Source organism: Amaranthus tricolor, chromosome 12, assembly GCF_026212465.1.
Source record: "Amaranthus tricolor cultivar Red isolate AtriRed21 chromosome 12, ASM2621246v1, whole genome shotgun sequence".
Classification (NCBI taxonomy): domain Eukaryota; kingdom Viridiplantae; phylum Streptophyta; class Magnoliopsida; order Caryophyllales; family Amaranthaceae; genus Amaranthus; species Amaranthus tricolor.
The window spans coordinates 9,356,251-9,373,590 of record NC_080058.1 but is presented as its reverse complement, the minus strand read 5'-3'; the positions used below and the strand labels follow the sequence as shown (position 1 = coordinate 9,373,590).

General features: G+C 33.3%; 2 protein-coding genes across 3 annotated transcripts; both read left to right on the top strand.

Annotated features, from left to right (window-relative positions):
• The first annotated feature begins 479 nt into the window (after positions 1-479).
• Positions 480-1,854, top strand: LOC130828101 (probable ribose-5-phosphate isomerase 2). The gene has a single exon (XM_057693901.1). It carries the CDS (start codon positions 917-919, stop codon positions 1,712-1,714), a length of 798 nt encoding a protein of 265 aa, XP_057549884.1. The 5' UTR covers positions 480-916; the 3' UTR covers positions 1,715-1,854.
• A 2,514-nt stretch (positions 1,855-4,368) lies between these two features.
• LOC130828102 (protein DEHYDRATION-INDUCED 19 homolog 3-like) lies at positions 4,369-17,340 on the top strand. 2 transcript variants are annotated; one of them, XM_057693902.1, is made up of 4 exons: positions 4,369-4,736; positions 4,811-4,953; positions 10,727-10,977; positions 16,280-17,336. In XM_057693902.1, exons 1-4 carry the CDS (start codon positions 4,661-4,663, stop codon positions 16,386-16,388), a joined length of 579 nt encoding a protein of 192 aa, XP_057549885.1. In that variant the 5' UTR covers positions 4,369-4,660; the 3' UTR covers positions 16,389-17,336. The 2 variants fall into 2 exon arrangements, with proteins under 2 accessions (XP_057549885.1, XP_057549886.1); XM_057693903.1 differs by having other exon boundaries at positions 4,387-4,736; positions 4,832-4,953; positions 16,280-17,340.

Here is a 17,340-nt window from a genome sequence, read left to right as displayed (position 1 = left end):
TTGATTGAGTCATCATATTTTAAAGTTAAAATGACAATTTAATGTCCTGCAATTAGTCTTTTAAATCTTAAATTTGGTTTTTTAAGTATTGAAATTGACACTCAAAGTCTTAAAACCGTCAAATTCCTTGATTTAAAATGTCAATTTCAAATCCTTGAAATTGGTATTTTAAATTGGTATTTTAAGTTTTTAAATCGGTATTTTAACTCTTGAAATCAACTTTTTAATTTGTGAAATTGGTAAAACAAAATATTCAATTAGACCGGCCTAATAAAACGCATCTCATCCTATACATATATTAAATTACGTAAAAAAATCAAATATTGTAAGTATTTTGAAATTGAGGAAGTATACTATGCTAGGGCACAATATTCGACACAAATTAAAGAAATGTTCCCAATATGAAAAGGAAGATCTTGGGAAATGAGAGACCATCCATCCATAATCCAATCCTATACATGGCCGTCGCATCAACACGCCTTTACTTTTCCAACACACAAACAAATAATAATTCCTCATGCTCCAGGCCTCCACCACAAACATTGGCCTCTATTTAAAGCATTACTCATGGCATCCTTCATACTCCATCCGGATTCGGTCAATTTGTCTACTTTAGACTTGTATTGGTTCGGCATAAAAACCCTAATTTATCCCAAGTTTCCCCTTTTCTTCTCCCTCTCCCGTCCACCACTCAAAACCATTCTTATCATCCTTTTCCTCTATAAATTCCCAAACTAACCCCTTATCTTTCCTGCCCATCTCACTTTTCCCTCTATTTTTTTCTGGGTACCTCTCAAAAATTTATCTTTTTCTGGGTTTCTCTCTTTAATCAAAATCTAATTTGGTATCCCATTTATTTTTGTTGGTATTAAATTCAATTGTGATAACTAATTTATTCTTTTTTTATTTGTTAAAAATGGCTATTCCTTGCACCCATTTCATATCCTCTGAAAAAGCGGCAATTGAAAGTGGGTTTTCATTGGGTTCACCTTCCTCAATTCGGGTTTTATCTCAAGACGAATTGAAGCAAATTGCAGCTTACAAAGCGGTTGAATATGTTGAATCAGGTATGGTGATTGGTTTAGGAACTGGGTCTACTGCAAAACATGCAGTTGCAAGAATTGGTGAATTGTTGCGTCAAGGAAAACTCAAAAACATTGTTGGAATACCCACTTCAAAGATGACCCATGAACAAGCCGTTTCATGTGGGATTCCATTATCAGATCTTGATACATACCCAGTAGTGGATCTTGCAATCGATGGAGCAGATGAAGTTGATCCATTCATGAATTTGGTAAAAGGAAGAGGTGGGTCTTTATTAAGGGAAAAGATGATTGAAAGTGCTTGTAAGAAATTCATTTGTATTGTTGATGAATCAAAGTTAGTCAAGCATTTGGGTGGAAGTGGTTTAGCTATGCCGGTTGAAGTTGTTCCCTTTTGTTGGAAATTCACTGCTGAAAGATTAAAGAATTTGTTTGCTGATTCTGAATGTGTTGCAAAACTTAGGACTTACCCTGAAAATGGTAAGCCCTTTGTTACTGATAATGAAAATTATATAATTGATTTGTATTTTAAGAAAGATGTTGGGGATCTCAATCTTGCTAGTGATGCAATTTTGAGGCTTCCTGGTGTAGTTGAGCATGGTATGTTCCTTGACATGGCTACCACTGTTATTGTTGCTGGTGAGCTTGGTATTACTATCAAGAACAAGTAGAAATAGTAAAATTTTTTGGGGAATCTTATTACTCTCAATTAGGTGATTTTGATTTTGATTTAGTAGGATGATATGGAAACTCTTTTGGATTTTCCTAGTAGTTAACTAATGATATCAGATTGTACTTGTTTTCATATCAATTTGATCAATGATTAGATGTTATCTTGACATATTAATCATGTGATTTGTTATTCATTATATAATCTTATCTAATCCTCTAAAATGTTGTATATTTAAATCACATTTCTTTAATGATTAGCTTGAAGAATTGATCATTGTTGAATCGGATATAGAGTTGGTGAATTCTTTTTTGTACAATTGCTTCTCACTTTCGTGTCCTCCGCGTTTATCACCGGTGCATTTCTTTTATACTAGCAAATCTATCGAGGAACAAACTCAAACAAAAGCTTGAAGCTTATGAGGTCGCAGGATATGCTATATATTCTCAAACACCCACATTACAGTAGAGCCCTTTGGCTAGAAGGGTGAATGCAACATAAACTCTCCTCAAACCTTATGCTAAATATTCTACTTTGAATCAGGTTTGGTTGATATACGAATACGTAAGCTCTTGTCATGCTGATTTTCGATACATGTTAAGAACCAACTCAAGCTTTCGATACTATGTTAAGAACCAACTCAAATAAAAATTTGAGCTAATGGTTGAAGTTCAAGGATATGTTATATATAATAAAATCTGAATTTGTTTTTGTTTTAGTTTTTGTATGCTTTTGGTGAACTTTTTTATTCGGATGCAAGGCCGGTTAATTTTTACATGCAACTAAAGAGGAACAAATTAACCGATGTGAATCGAACTCTTCTCATAATCTATAATTCTGTACCCTCTTGTACAGTCTGTTAAATCCAAGTTGACATTGTTTTTCAAGTTAAATGTTGCAACTTGCCTGTGAGATTTTGGATTTTGGAGCTTTTGTCCAGTTTTTACTATAGGCATGTTTTAGTATTATGCACAATATCAATTGGATTACTCTTTAATCTTGATGGGGAGTTACTTTGCGTACGGAGATCATGGTTGTGTATACTACTAATTGCTTGCTCCGTGTTTTGAAATATGTCAAGTTTAGATGGTTGTGTCAGAACATTGTGCGTAAGTCCCTTCCAAGAATTGCAATATACTCCTCTGTCGTTCAAAATGTTATTTTATATAGCAAATTTAAAGAAACTAATAAAATTTACGGGTTGCAAAGAGGTTCTTTTATCGAATTCTTTCATGAGCATACACAATGATATTGACACCGGTGGTATGTACACTAACAGTTATGATGTTGGTTATGATCTTGTGTCATCTAATCTGTTTGGTTGTACTTGTGAATTCCTTGATGGGTTTGTTGCCTTGATTATTTGAATTTTCTGTCATGTAACAATTCTGTTGCCTTGATTAAGTCCCATCCTTTGCGTTTTATTTTTGTTTAAAGAGTCGGAAATTCGAAGATTTTACATTTTCTCCTCCAAATCTCTTCTCTGTTTCATTACTAATCTTCTTCATTCTCCAATAATGCATTCCAAATAAAGCAAAATATTAGTCTAGGGTTGTTTCATTGCTAATTTTCTCCTCTAAACTATTACGAATTGAGAAAATTAAATCTTGCAACAAGTATTAACAAACAAGTGCAGTGAAATCGAAATTGAGCCAAAAATTTTATGGTTGTTTTACCCTAACATAGTCTTGATGATAATACAATGACTCAAAAGTATGAAGATAGGCTAAGTTTTAAAATCTAATAGAAGCTTAGTGGTAGTACCTTAGAAACTCTTTAAAAAATATATGTGAAAGTTGTTTCCATTGAGAGAATCTTGAAAAGAGAAAAGAAAGTTTTTGACAAAAATAAAAGAAAGACCATAGAGGAAATTACCAAATCTAGGGTCTAAATAAAAAGGCTCGTTATATTAATGGGGGAAATTACAAGAGAAATCGCAATAATAACTACAAGAACATCTACAATAATAACTCCAACAACAACCATGCTCGTCAAGGTGATAATAATAATAAGAAGACCTGTATCTGCAAGCCATGTAACAAGAGTCACACAGGATTCAACTATCAAGGTGAGAAGATAAGGTTTTATGAGTGTAGTGAACTAGGACACAAAACTAATCAATGTCCAACGAAGACAAACAAATATAAAGAACAAAATGGGGACTACAACAACAATAGATGCCGCAATGGCATCAGAGGTAAAACAAAGAACAATCAATCATCACACCAACACAAAAATGCTCAAGAACAAAGTAATAATGAAGGTAACTACACCCAATGACAATAACAACTTCAAAGGAAATGGAGCACAATCTATAATTGTTGTTTTTAAGGATTGCTGCTTCTTGGTTTATTTGGCATCATCGACATCATCGTTCAATTCTTAGATCCAAACTTTAATTTAACCTCCAATGATGTGTTGTCTAACGGAATGATTCAAATTAAGCGTTTTAATAAAAGTATGAATCATAAGATCCAAAGTAGGTTTTTCAAGTTCCAAAGTAGCTGTTATAAAACTAAAGTATGTGTTTTAAGATTCAAATTAGGTATAATAAGACTTAAATTAGATGTTTTAAGATTTAAATGGTGTTGTTATATTCAAGGTAGGTATTTTATCATGTAAGTAATTCTTTCACATTATGATGCAAGTAGTTATTACTAGCTAGTAGTACTAAACTACTAATAGCCTAGTGAATTCTCATCTCATGATCTTCCTTGTCCCCATTGCCAATTCCCATTTCCCAATTCCCAAATCCCAATTTCCAAGTCTCAACCTCCATCTTTCTCCACTTCCAATTCTCTCTCCTCTCTACTTTCTGACTCCATCTCTCTGCTTCTCACTCCCAATTTACTAATCTCCATCATAAACAATCCTTCAACTTTCTCGTGCCAAACCCTGATTGCTTTTCCATCCTTTCTTTTCACCGATTCATCTTTCGATTTCAATCATGGATGATGATTCTTGGAATACTCCCTCTTCTTCTGTGTCTAAACGTTGTCAATCTGCTTTTCAAACTCGTTCAGGTTATTTTCTAATTCATTCTTTGCTATTAATCACAAAAGATGGTTTCATTTTACTATTTGTGGGAATTTTACAGATGTTTTTATGGCCTTTGAAGATGTTGATGTTGATGATGATATACTGGAGGAGTTTCCTTGCCCGTTTTGTAATTACCATTGCGACATCATTGGGTTGTGTTGCCACATTGATGATGTACACCCCGATGAACTTAGAAATGGGGTATTTTTATTTTACTTTATTTCTTTTCTTTTTGAGGATTTTGTCTTTTGAAATATTTTAACTGCTGTTGTAATGTCTTATAATTGCTAGTGCTTTGTTCTTTATGAAAATAGATTTTCAAATTCATAGTTGTTTTAGTCCCCTTGCTTAATTGGGTGATTAAGAATGGAAAAGATTGCCTAATTGGGTGGTGGTTGTTTCTTGGGGTATGAATTTGTTCACAAAATAGGTTTTCGCAAAGACTGTGTGTACCTTTTCGAAACAATTAGCAAGCTGTATAATTTTATTCAGTGATCAAGTAGTGAAGTTGGGACATGGTACTATGAATTATGATAGAATTAGGTAAATACACTAGGACCTAGGTTGCTTCCCTGATTGTTATTGCTCTATATGTTTACCGAGCTTAATTGTGTGTAGAAATGAAAATCAAAAAGTATTTTGCCTTTTTGGATGTTGTTGGGTGTTTTTTGGGTTGTCAGACGGTGTTTTGAAAATTGATGTTCAATTGATATGTTGGCACATGCATTTGAGTGAGGTGACTCATGTCAGCAAAGAGTGATTTTGGGAAGAGTGTAATCAAGCTTTCTTTAACAATTTTAGTAAGATGTAATAAATTTAATGGAATGATCAAGATATGAAGTCGCGAGATACAGTATTATGAAGTAATATAAAGAGGTGAATGGAGTAGGTTTAGGTGGAGCTTGGAGGAGTTTGAATTTTCAAGCTTTTTGTTTGTTGAGTATCACTACATATTACCTTGGTACATATAGTATTTGTTAGTGATTGGAATTAATGGGGGAGTGTCATTGTTGCATGCACGTGGGTGTGTCATCTGCAAATCTATGCTCAATGATGGATCTTATTGGATTGTTTTGGTTAATTAGACTATTTTAGGACTTTTATTGGATGGATTTTTCTATATATTAAAGTGAACCGACCTGTTAAAGACTAGTGAAGTAAAGTTTGCACATTCTACCCTTTACTTCTATCGACATGAAAAATCAATTGGGAATCTGCTTTTGAGAGGTTTAGGAAAGCCATATTGTTATTTCTTTGCCTCTAGCAAATTGAGAAGGTAGATGTTAGGGATTTTGAGTTATAACATATCCAGAAAACGTATCAGTAGGAGAAAAGTGCTAAAATAGTTAATTGTTCACGTAGAGTGAGTGAGATGGGAGGGGGTATATTAACTCCTGGAAGAAACTGTTATGCGCAACTTTTAAAATTTACTTGGGAGGGAAACGAGAGGGACCTATACCTATAGTAAAGAGGACACCTACTTTGATCGTTGCACGAACCTGTATTTTATTCTTTCAAGGTCTAAAATATTAGCGAGTTCTGTATGGGCCAAATCTACTCTGCATTATTTGCTCAAATTTTTCTCGTTCAATATTTCGCTTGCCATGCTTTACCATGATTATTTTGTTTTAGTTGAATGTTGGGGCATCTAGCCCTTATTTTTCAGATGCCTTTCTTATCGTCTTGGATGGATGTATTAGTAAGGTTATCGTGAATGTGGATGATTTATACAATTAATGAAACCATCTTCTAATACATATTGGGACGAACTTAAGCTCATATGACTAAAATTGGGCCACATAGAAAAGGAGCATTATTTTCATGACTCTTGCACATATTTCATTGAGTATAAAAACTATACTCTCATTTCATTTCTCAATCAAGTAAGCATTCTTAATGTCTTATTAGATCATAATGATTGACGCAAGATATGAATAACCACATATTTTAAAGAGATACCCATATTTATCCTAGTTTACCATAAGAGGCGTTCACATGGCTTTCTTCATTTGCATGGATATCAAGGATTAAAAGGAAAGCACTGATTCAGAATCGCATGTACTAATGGGGAACTATATCCATATGTAATTTTAGGCAAATCGTAAATGGAGTAGGATTTAGGTTTGGATGAGAGGTCATAGAGATTTGAAATTGGGGTTTTTGAGGTAAATATGGAAGTTTTTGTGGTTTTAAAATAGGGAAGGGATAGAGAATGATGGATATAAGATGTTTGGCGAAGGAAAATGAAAAAAGTAGGATCTTTGACGATTTAGCTTTTTATGAAATTGAATTAGGGTTTGGAGTGGTTTTGGAATGTGGATAAGATGCAAAGATTGAATCTTTATGGATATCTGCGTGAGAGTCTAATGATGATTGAGAGAGGTTTGGGTTTGTGAAAAGTAAGTTAGGAATCACAATTGACAAATAAATTTATGGTTGGTGGATGTAGGTGATATTGGTTTGGATGTGGCGACTTTTGGATGATTGTTTGGTGATGAAAATGCCTTATGAATGGGTTTGATGATGATGACAAACAAATGTTTGTGATTGATAGATTCAACAACTCAAACCAAAACTTCGATACACATAATTCCCACATGATTGAATTTCTAAGATTTTCAAGAACATAATAAGTTTTTCTTAAGGTCTGTTAATCATGAATGACTTTAATTAATCAATCTTGTAAAGAGTTATGAGCCAAAACAAAAACTAAAAGTTATTTGAGTTTTTGTTGAAGAATTCACCGTTGATTTCCTTTTCATAGGACTGATTACTTACAGTACATCAAGATCGATTTTTTTTTGACTAAGTTGATTTAAATTTTAGTGAAAATAGGAAAAACAAGTCTAAATAAAAAAGGAGAGGAAATCATTAATTAACTGTCTAGCCTAAATGAAAGAAAAATATAACTTTCTAAGCTAGAAGTTAGGATAAACGTTTGATTGGTCCTAAATCCTAATTTAAAGCCTCACACTTTGGACTAAAGTCCTATTCCCATTAGACTTCAGCTCAAACTAAGATTCTTCACTTCTATCTTTTCTAGCATTTGATTATTTGGATGAAATTTAACTCTCTTGAAATTCCATCTTCCCTATATATAGGAGCAATTGTAACATAGCATCTTTCATATTGGGATCGAAAGCAACAACTTGATCCTAACATTAGAAGATCTATCGGACAAAACTATCATGATTGGGCTTGGAAGATCTATTGGACAAAACCATTAATGTGGGCCTTGGACGCCTATATGGTATTTTCCTCTTTGTTGGATCTTGGATTGGATCATAATCTTGGGTTATCTCTGCACTTTTTGAAGTTCTTCTTCATTTTGGGATTCATTCTTTGGACCAATTTATTTCCACTTTCAGTACAAGATACTTTCCTAAAATAGAAAGCTACAACTTGTAATTCATGACTTATCCTAAATAGCTAGGGTGGCTTAATTGCACAACTAAAACCTCGTACGAATGTCAATATTTTGAATCTAACCAAAAAGCTTAAAGAAGTAGATTTGATCCTACTCGGTTTATGGATGAAATCTTATGAACATAAAAGATAAAATCTTTAAATCAATGGCAAGTTAGAAGTTTGTAGTTGGACTGATTTAAAGTTGGGGTGATTGGATTGCCATCAAGCGCTGCTATGTATAAATATAATGCGAAGACATGATTGGGTTATGAACTTGTAGACCTATGATGGCTTTGGCAATGGAAAGAAGCGACCAAGTGCATTTAGTATTTCATGAGCATGGGAAACTAGTTTCTCATTAGCATCCAATATCTCATAACATGAGGATTCCATGTCTTGGACATAAATTTTGAATTCTTATGGAGAGGAGAGCAATTGTTGTACGTGAAGACATTGAATAAGATTTTTCATGAAAGATTGTTGTATTAGTGATTTGACTATTGGATCTTGAATCTATCGAGGTTAAAAGATGTTTTTAAGAGTTGATTTAGAGTAATGAGGATAATTATTAGAGATACTTTGAAGAGGATGAAACGGCTATACATGAAGATAATAAAGAATATTTGATATGGTCTTAGTATTCAACCATGATGTTATAGGTTTTTCATGGTAGAGACTAGAGAGATACTTTACTAGTTTTCGTTCTTAGCTTTTCTATTTTTAAGCCTCATCAAGGTTGTATGAAGACCCTCCCTAGTTCATAGGAGAAGTCTTTTCTACAAGCTGCTATGCTAGACACTTGATCTTCATCATTATCTTGGCTCTTTTCATCCTAATCTTCATTATTAGAATCACATTTGATGGCTTTGGGTCATTGAGGTGAACTTTCAATTGTACAAGGCATAAAAGACCTTCTAATTGAGCTTAAATTAACTTAGTTGAGTTTATCAAATTTCATCAATCATAGACACTTGATCTTCATCATTATCTTGGCTCTTTTCATCCTAATCTGGCCTTGAATGGCGTGCTTGGTATGTCTTAGGAGTTGCCTTTTTGGTACTTGCTTGCTGATTGAGAAATTTTCTTCTCATTCTCTTTTGTCTTCCATACAGGCTACAACTATGAAATATTAGAACTTAACATGTACTCGTAGCTTGCTTTGTATTGGGAGTTAGCCAATGATTTCATGGGGTCTATTTGAATGACAATTTGTATTTTAGTTCGGGAAGGCATCACCAGTTCACTACCCTCAAACCTGAACCTGTTGAGTATTTTGGTTATGCTGTTTTGTTTAAAGCTATTTATCCGGGATATCTTTAATTGTCAGCCTATGTTCAGAGTCAATAGGGTGCTTGACTTGCTAATTTTAAACAAGAAACACTACTAAACTGCCTTCTTAGATCTCCTGAGTTTTTTGATTGACAATTTGTATTTTAGCTCGGGAAGGAATCACTACCCTCAAACCTGAACCTGTGGAGTATTTTGATTATGTTGTTTTCTTTGAAGTTATTTATCCAGGACATTTTTTTATTGTGGGCCTATGTTCAGAGTCAATAGGGTACTTGACTTATTACTTTTAAACAAGAAACACTATTAAACTGCATTCTTAGATGTCCTAAATTAAAGATTATACTTTATATATCGGGTGTCGCAAGTTCACCTGGCATGCTTGTCAATTTTTCGGGAAACCTTATGGAATGATTTTTACCCCATATAGGATATATGTAGTAGAAGTCTAATATATGTCATATTAAGAGGATAAACATCAAGGTACTTGAATGAAATTAACCCAAAACATTGATTAAAGTTTTTCTTTTCTTTTGATTTTTTACTTTGAGGAATTGTGTTTATGTTGACAGTGCATGGCTTCTTAATTTACTTCCCTTAACTGTGATTCTTCTTGTACTCAGGTATGCCCTGTTTGTGCTATGAGGATAGGGGTCAATATGGTTGCACATATCACATTGCAACACGGGAATCTTTTTAAAATATCCTTTTTGCTACGCAGTTTTAATTTTAGTGTTTGATTGAGTGCTTTGTTTTTCTATCCACTGTATCATGTAATTCATTACAAGTACAAACCAACATAGATCTATGCTAGGTAGGGTAAGGAATGCTCCATATGTATGCAGGTTATTTGAATCGTTAAGCTCTTATGTGATTGTGTGGAGACAAATACTGACTTAGAATATAGCTACTCTTTAGTATCCCTAACAGAATTTCCCAATGAGCGGAAAACTTAAGATATTATGTGAAGTTAATGATTAATTTAGGATATGTTTACATGTCCAAACACTCTTGCTGAAATTTTTTGAGCTTTTCCCTCTCATTTCAAAGTATATGTTTGTAACATTTTTAGTCTTTTTGGTCCACTTCCCCCTTTAAATATTCTCATTCATATTTACTCTCACATCTTCTCTCTTCAAAACCCACCCACGTGGAAATGACATCACCTTAATATTTGAAGCAATAGTGACTTAGACTAACAAAAAATGGAAATAGTAGAAAATATTTGTGTCGAGGATATCATATAACATTTGAGCTTCTTGACTATATGAACGTGCAGAGCAAGAGTAAATCTCATAAAAATGGAGCTCATTCAACACGTACGTTCCTAAGAAAAGAACTGCAGGAAAGGAACTTACAGTCCTTATTGGGGGGCTCTTCCCGTATAGTGTCATCTTCTAATGCTGCAGCTGATCCGTTGCTATCTTCTTTTATGTTGCCTATGGCTGATGACATCGTGATTGCTGAGTCTCAATCATTAGCTGGTATAAGTTCAATAAACAAAGGCAAAGAGGACACAGCACTAAAAAGGTTGGTATAGTACTTGTTTTGTAACCTTTTTGGTCTATGTTTATGCTTTGCACTTGATAAGTTATGCCTGCTAACTTTTAAAAGTGTTAATTAAATACTAAATGCCAATGATGTACACTTTAAGGGGGTGTTTGGTATTAAGAATGGAAATGGAATGGAAAGGAACCTTTTAAGAAGGGTAAGGATAATGGTAATAGTTGTTATTTGTTGTTTGGTATGCTATTGAAAAGGGAAACACCTATTAATATTGCATTATCCCTCCATAATCAGTTCAAATTAATAGAAGCCACAAACCCCTATTCACACTTTACCATCATCACCACCACCAAAACCTTAGTCCCACCCCCACAAACCACTTCACTCGCTCACCACCATCAAATTTCCTAAAATATACCCTTGAAATTCACTTCATCAAAACAATTATGCACATTTTTATTAAAATTCATCTACAACAAATGAAATCAAGCCAACAAACAACTGAAATATAATCTCCCTTTATAGAATATAATGAAAAAAGAAAAAAATTATGAAACTGCAACCTTTTCTTTATATATTAATTCCAGAAAATTAACCATAATTGAAAAGCAATTTGAAATAGTCGAAGATGTGAGATTTGATTGAATAATATTGAAAATTTTAGATCTTTACCTATAATTTTATTCCTGTTGCATGTAAGAGAAAGAATCAAAACAAATTAAAAATTAGAGGGAGAGGAAGATGATATACTTTGTTAGTTAGGAGCACTTGAAGAAGAAAATATCAAGGAAGAGAATCTAGCTTGAAGGTTGGAGTTTCAAAATGAAAGATAGAAAGGTAACATTATTTGTTTCCACTAGTATTTGAGAGATAACAAATGAGTGGTAATGATTTCCAATAGGAAATGGTAATGGATAGCCAAAAACCATACCAAACACTTTCAAACGGTAACGAATAATTGAATCCGTTTCCAATCTTAAAAAGTTTCATACCAAACAACCCCTAAAAGTGGACAAAATGATTTCATATGATTTCTGATTCAAACTTGCACCTAATTTTTGGTATGCTAAGACCTAAGTAATCAATCCCATCATGGACACGTACTCGAGATTGCCACGAACTGAAGAACAATGAGCACTAAAACTATAATCAAATATCTATTACCTGAATATGACGGATATCTAATTCAAAATGAAACTAAATTAAAATGACTGATGAAAACTTAGTTATACTTGACTGTAGTTGACCTGAACAGAAGTAGATCTGAAGTGGCCTAAAGTTAATTGGACTTCAATAATAATGACAAATTACCAACAATAATCAAATCTTTTTATGATTTTCCTACAATAATCTCATCTATTGGTTGGCCATGAATAATCTGGACTATAATGAGTGTTTTCCAATAGTGCACTAAGGTAACCATCTACTTGTTGAATAAGTCATTTCATTTAAAAAAAAGTAAAATTAAAACAAATAAAAAGTTAGAGAAAAAGAAGAAAAAAAAAGAAAAACCTCACCTTCCACTCCCCATCATCACAGCAGCCACTCATTCCCCATCCCTACCTAGTAGCCACCCACCTATCCATCCTCCTCCGCTCCACCCAACGGTAACCATGACCCCCACTAATTCCTGCTCAAAGTTCATCACCAGACCTCTTCACTTCACATCTACGCCTGTACTTGTTGTTGTCCACCCTCACCACCATTGACGAAGCACCACCATTGCGTCCACCCTCACCTATCATAATAGCATCTCACCTCATAATCTAGTGAAAAAATATCATTGTGAGAACCTTAAGGTATGATTTGGAGAGAGCCAAGTTCCTTGCCACGTTTTAAGCTAAGGCCAATGGCTTGTTTTCAAATTTTTCTCTAGATGATCTTTTTAGGAATGATGGAGAATCTTTATGAAGTTTTCTTGTTTTCAAGGGATGCTTTATCCCTAATCTTGTATCTTATTACTTTTTTTATAAATATATTTTTTCTTATCAAAAAACAAAATACTAAACTGTGATTCAATATGCTGTATCTCATTTCCAAATAACACTGGTAAATAAAATACCTTTTCACATTACCAATAAGCATCCCTTGAGCTCTGTTTTTTAAGCATTGTCATATGAGGTAGGAATATCTAATGGATCATTTGTGCGTCAAAATTGAACACAAAAATTGCATTTATACAAGAAAAGAGTAATGGTTGATTTATACTCTATAGAAACATAGTGCTGCAAGGACCAAAATTATGGTTTTTATATTGTAATGATTGTATCATACATATTGGGCGTTAGGAGATTACAAATGGGGGCAAGATGATTTTAAGGCAAATTTGACATTAACCTCCAAATAAAACTATATCCTTGCTCAAATTTAAACCACTAAATAATACTTCATGCTTGCTCAAGTTCACCATATAAAACAAAATTTTCCCAAAACCACTACATGAACTATTTTAGTTAGTCAACACCTACAAAAATATTGATTTCAAACCCAAATCCCTTTTCAGGTGTTAATATAATGACATTTCACCAGCCTTTGAAACCATTGACTCAACCATTGAATTACAAAACTCTTATTTAAATCTAGCCAAATAAAGACACCCAATTTGTATTCTCAATTTTATTACATGACCAAACCAAATTCAAGTCCTAAGTCCTTGAAAAAACCTCTCGTGTGTTGTAAGAGGAAAGCATTAGTGCCAAAAACCTCTTTTCGTTAACATTATCACAAATTTCTTGGATTCCCACCACCGCCACTTGATTCAAGAGGCCAAGTATGTGGGTGGAATGGGAAGGAATGAGAGAGATGAATTTTAGATCTGAATTTGTGGGCGTTGATGAGTGCAATCAGATAGGGTGAAGGCATGTGAAAGGGTGGAGAGATTTACTAATGTACAATGGCGAAACTTGAACAAAATCTTAGAGGGTGTGGAGTTAACATTTTTGAATTCAACTAATATATAGTCAATCAATACAACCAAAAATCATAACGTAAATTTTAAATTAAAGTAAATATGATGCTCTTATAGCACTTTAAAATCATCAATAATTTCATTGACAGTGTATATTTGAAGGTAGTAAAAATATATTAAAGAATCAAGATGTAACAAAATTACTCTCTTCTTATTGAACATTTTCTATTTTAGGTATATATCCGTTCAATTAGGGATTAAGGTTTTGTTTGATCATTCATTGTATGATATTTTTCTAAAAGAATAGGGATTAGGGTTTGTTAATATTTAATGGTGTTATTGTGTGGGTTTTACGTGATTCAAGTATTCACTTATTCAAACTAATTACTCCTATTAAATAAGATAAGAAAATTCAATTGAAAATTTAAAACAAACCTTTACCCTTTAATTGTGGATGGTAAGCTTAATTTTTGATTTTTTGGATTTCTCTCAATTGCTTTCTTCTTGTTTTTTTAGTTGTTAAATAATAATTTCATTCCTAATTTGATATTATAACTTATAAGATATAAAATTCTTTTTATTTTTTTAAATTTCATTTCAGTTATTCTCCTTGTATAAATTGCCTCTATTTGTTGGGCTGATATTATAAAAAATTGTAAAATAACAGTTGTATACTAAAAATTTTTTGCCGAAAATCTCGAGGTGGCAAAGCCCCTACCTGCCCCTTATAAGTTCCGCCATCGCTAATGTAGGGATGAAAGAGATGAATTTTAGATTTGAATTTTGCACTAATCAGTAGCTTAGCACACTGATAGCAAATGTTTTAGATCTTAATGCAACTATATCCTTATCATATTGTTTTATGGTAGATGTGTTTAGAAATATTTTTGAGCTTTTGAGTAAAAAGTGCGCTTTACCTACGAGTAGCTTGCACTTTTGCTTTGTGCTTTGCGTCTAGGCTACAAGACCCTTCTATGCCTCGCCTCGGTGCACGACCAAGAAAAAGTTGCTTTATAAAATGATTTAACCGAATATGTCTTACTCTCTTACTTTGATTTTTCTTATTTAAAAAAACGTTAAAACAAATATGATACTATACGATACCTAAATTAAGCCTTTCAATACACAAACCCCCCATTCTCCCATCTAAAAATATGGCGTATGAATTTCCAAGCATTTTGGGTAGCTTCAGTACATCCTCTTAATTGGACAAACATGATATGAAAGCTTCCATTACCTGGGATATAATTGAAGACTATGATATTAAAACTTTCATTTATATCATGTGAAGCAAGATCATCAGAGATAGAGTATCATTGCTTGAAAAACGTTAGTTTGATGTTGTGGTTATGATTGTTTCTGCATGTTTGTTGTATACTCGGGTTTGACTAACCAGAAAATACAAGGATAGGATGAAGGTGGAATATGTTTAGGGATGATTCTTTGAAGTTTCAAAGGTTTGTAAGGACAAACGAAGAGGGTGGCATGTGAAATGAATAGGGAGGAAATGAATGTGTCTAAAGGATTGTAACTGTAGTCTAATTGATACAGAAAACACCAGTTAGAGAACACTTAAGCGAATGATGGATGATAGGGAAGGGAGGGATGATTTGGCTAACTCTAAGTTCAAATTAGTAAACAAATCTCCACAACATGAAATTAGAGGCTCCTAAGAATACATATACTCACGCCAAAATGAAAGTATAAAATTTCTTTCACTTTATACTAATCCAAGTATGAAGATTAAGACAAAGATAAGCAAAAATGTTCAACTGACTTTTATTTCATTCGATCTTTTACATTCATCTACACGTGAATTGGGCTCTGCAATTTACTTGTTACTTGTTATTAGATCAGTCATATTGCTGTTTTGTAGCAAATTAGGTCCTCAATTTCACAAATTCTTGTGAGATACGATCTCTCTAAAGGACATCTTTAATTGGGTTGGCTCATAAAGGAAAATGTAGAGTAAGTTACTTGGTGGGCATTAAAGATATTGTAAATAGGTATTTAAGATATCGTAAGTGCTGCACGCTTATTCGGTGGGCATTAAGGATATTGTAAGTAGTCATTTAATGTATTGAAAGTAAGCATTAAGGATACGGTAAGTAGACATTGAAGGATGATGTAAACGGGTATTAAGGATACTATAAGTAGGCATTTAAGGATAATGTTAGTATGAATTAAGGATATTGTAAATGGGCATTAAAGATACGGTAAGTAGACATTAAGATTTTATGGGTTGGGCCTTAGAGACGTCTCTCAGAAGACCTTATGCCTTAGTTTTATTCAACTTTCTTGGATTTTACTACTTTGTGCTAAAAAAGTAAGAATAGAACTGTATTTCTATCACCATTAGATGTGCTAGTTAACCTGAATTAGATTTTCTTGCTGAGTCTAACCTTCCAATGGTGACAGGCAAGTGAAACCATCGCCGTTGTCGTCCAAAGATCAGGAGGAGAGGGCTAGGAGGTCTCACTTTGTCCATGAGTTGCTGTTATCCTCCTTTTTCGATGACAAGTTATGAAGGCTGCCATGGGTTGTCAATTTAAGGAAAGGGACAGTGTGGAAGCAGTTCTGTGTGGAAACAGTTTGTATTTAGTAGTAGCAAATATATCCATGAATGGAATAATTTGTAGGAATAAATGCAATTTATTATTTATTATGAGTGTGAAATTTAGCTTTAGGCTCAAACAAATGTAACCTTAACTTAAATACTCCTTATCTTCTTTTATTGAGCATGAGGAATGAAAATAAGGGAACTTGCATATGCTCTCCCCTGCCCCCTTAATAATACTCCCTCGCCCCTCCGTAATTTTTATATTTGGGTTATTTTGTGACACATTCATAAAGTGAAAAAAAAAAATCGGGGCAAATATACAAGGATTTCGCTCTTATTTTTCTAGTTCATTGAGTTGATCATCATCATACCTAGTATATTCCGCTCATAGGAACTATGGTTAGGGTTTGGAGAAGGAAGAAAAACGGCAACTCATACCCATAAAGAAGAGTGCGGTTAAAAAGTCCCTCAGCAACTCATTAAGTTGATATATATTTTTTTTGGAAGAAATAGAGTTGATATTTTAGTACTTTCTTTTTTTAAACATGCAACATGAGTGAAACATTTTGTGAGAGAAATTGATAAGTATCTCAGTCTACATTTTAATGAAGGCATTGAAATGCATCCCTAGGTGGCTTTGAGAAGACTAGACTTTGCCTGATTAGGATTTTTAAGGGCATTTGGATGAAAGAATTGCCTAATTTTCTCAAATTTGCATCTTTAGAGTAAGAATCAAAGAGTCTTGTCAAACTTAGATCTCTTTTGAGGGTTTTCTCATTCATTAATTTTAAATCCTCGAGAAAAGTAAAGCAACTAAATAAATAATGAAATATATTTTAATAACTAAAAAAAAATAAATTAAATGGAATACTACTACAACTTGCTCAAAATACCCAACCATTACTCAAATAAACAAGCA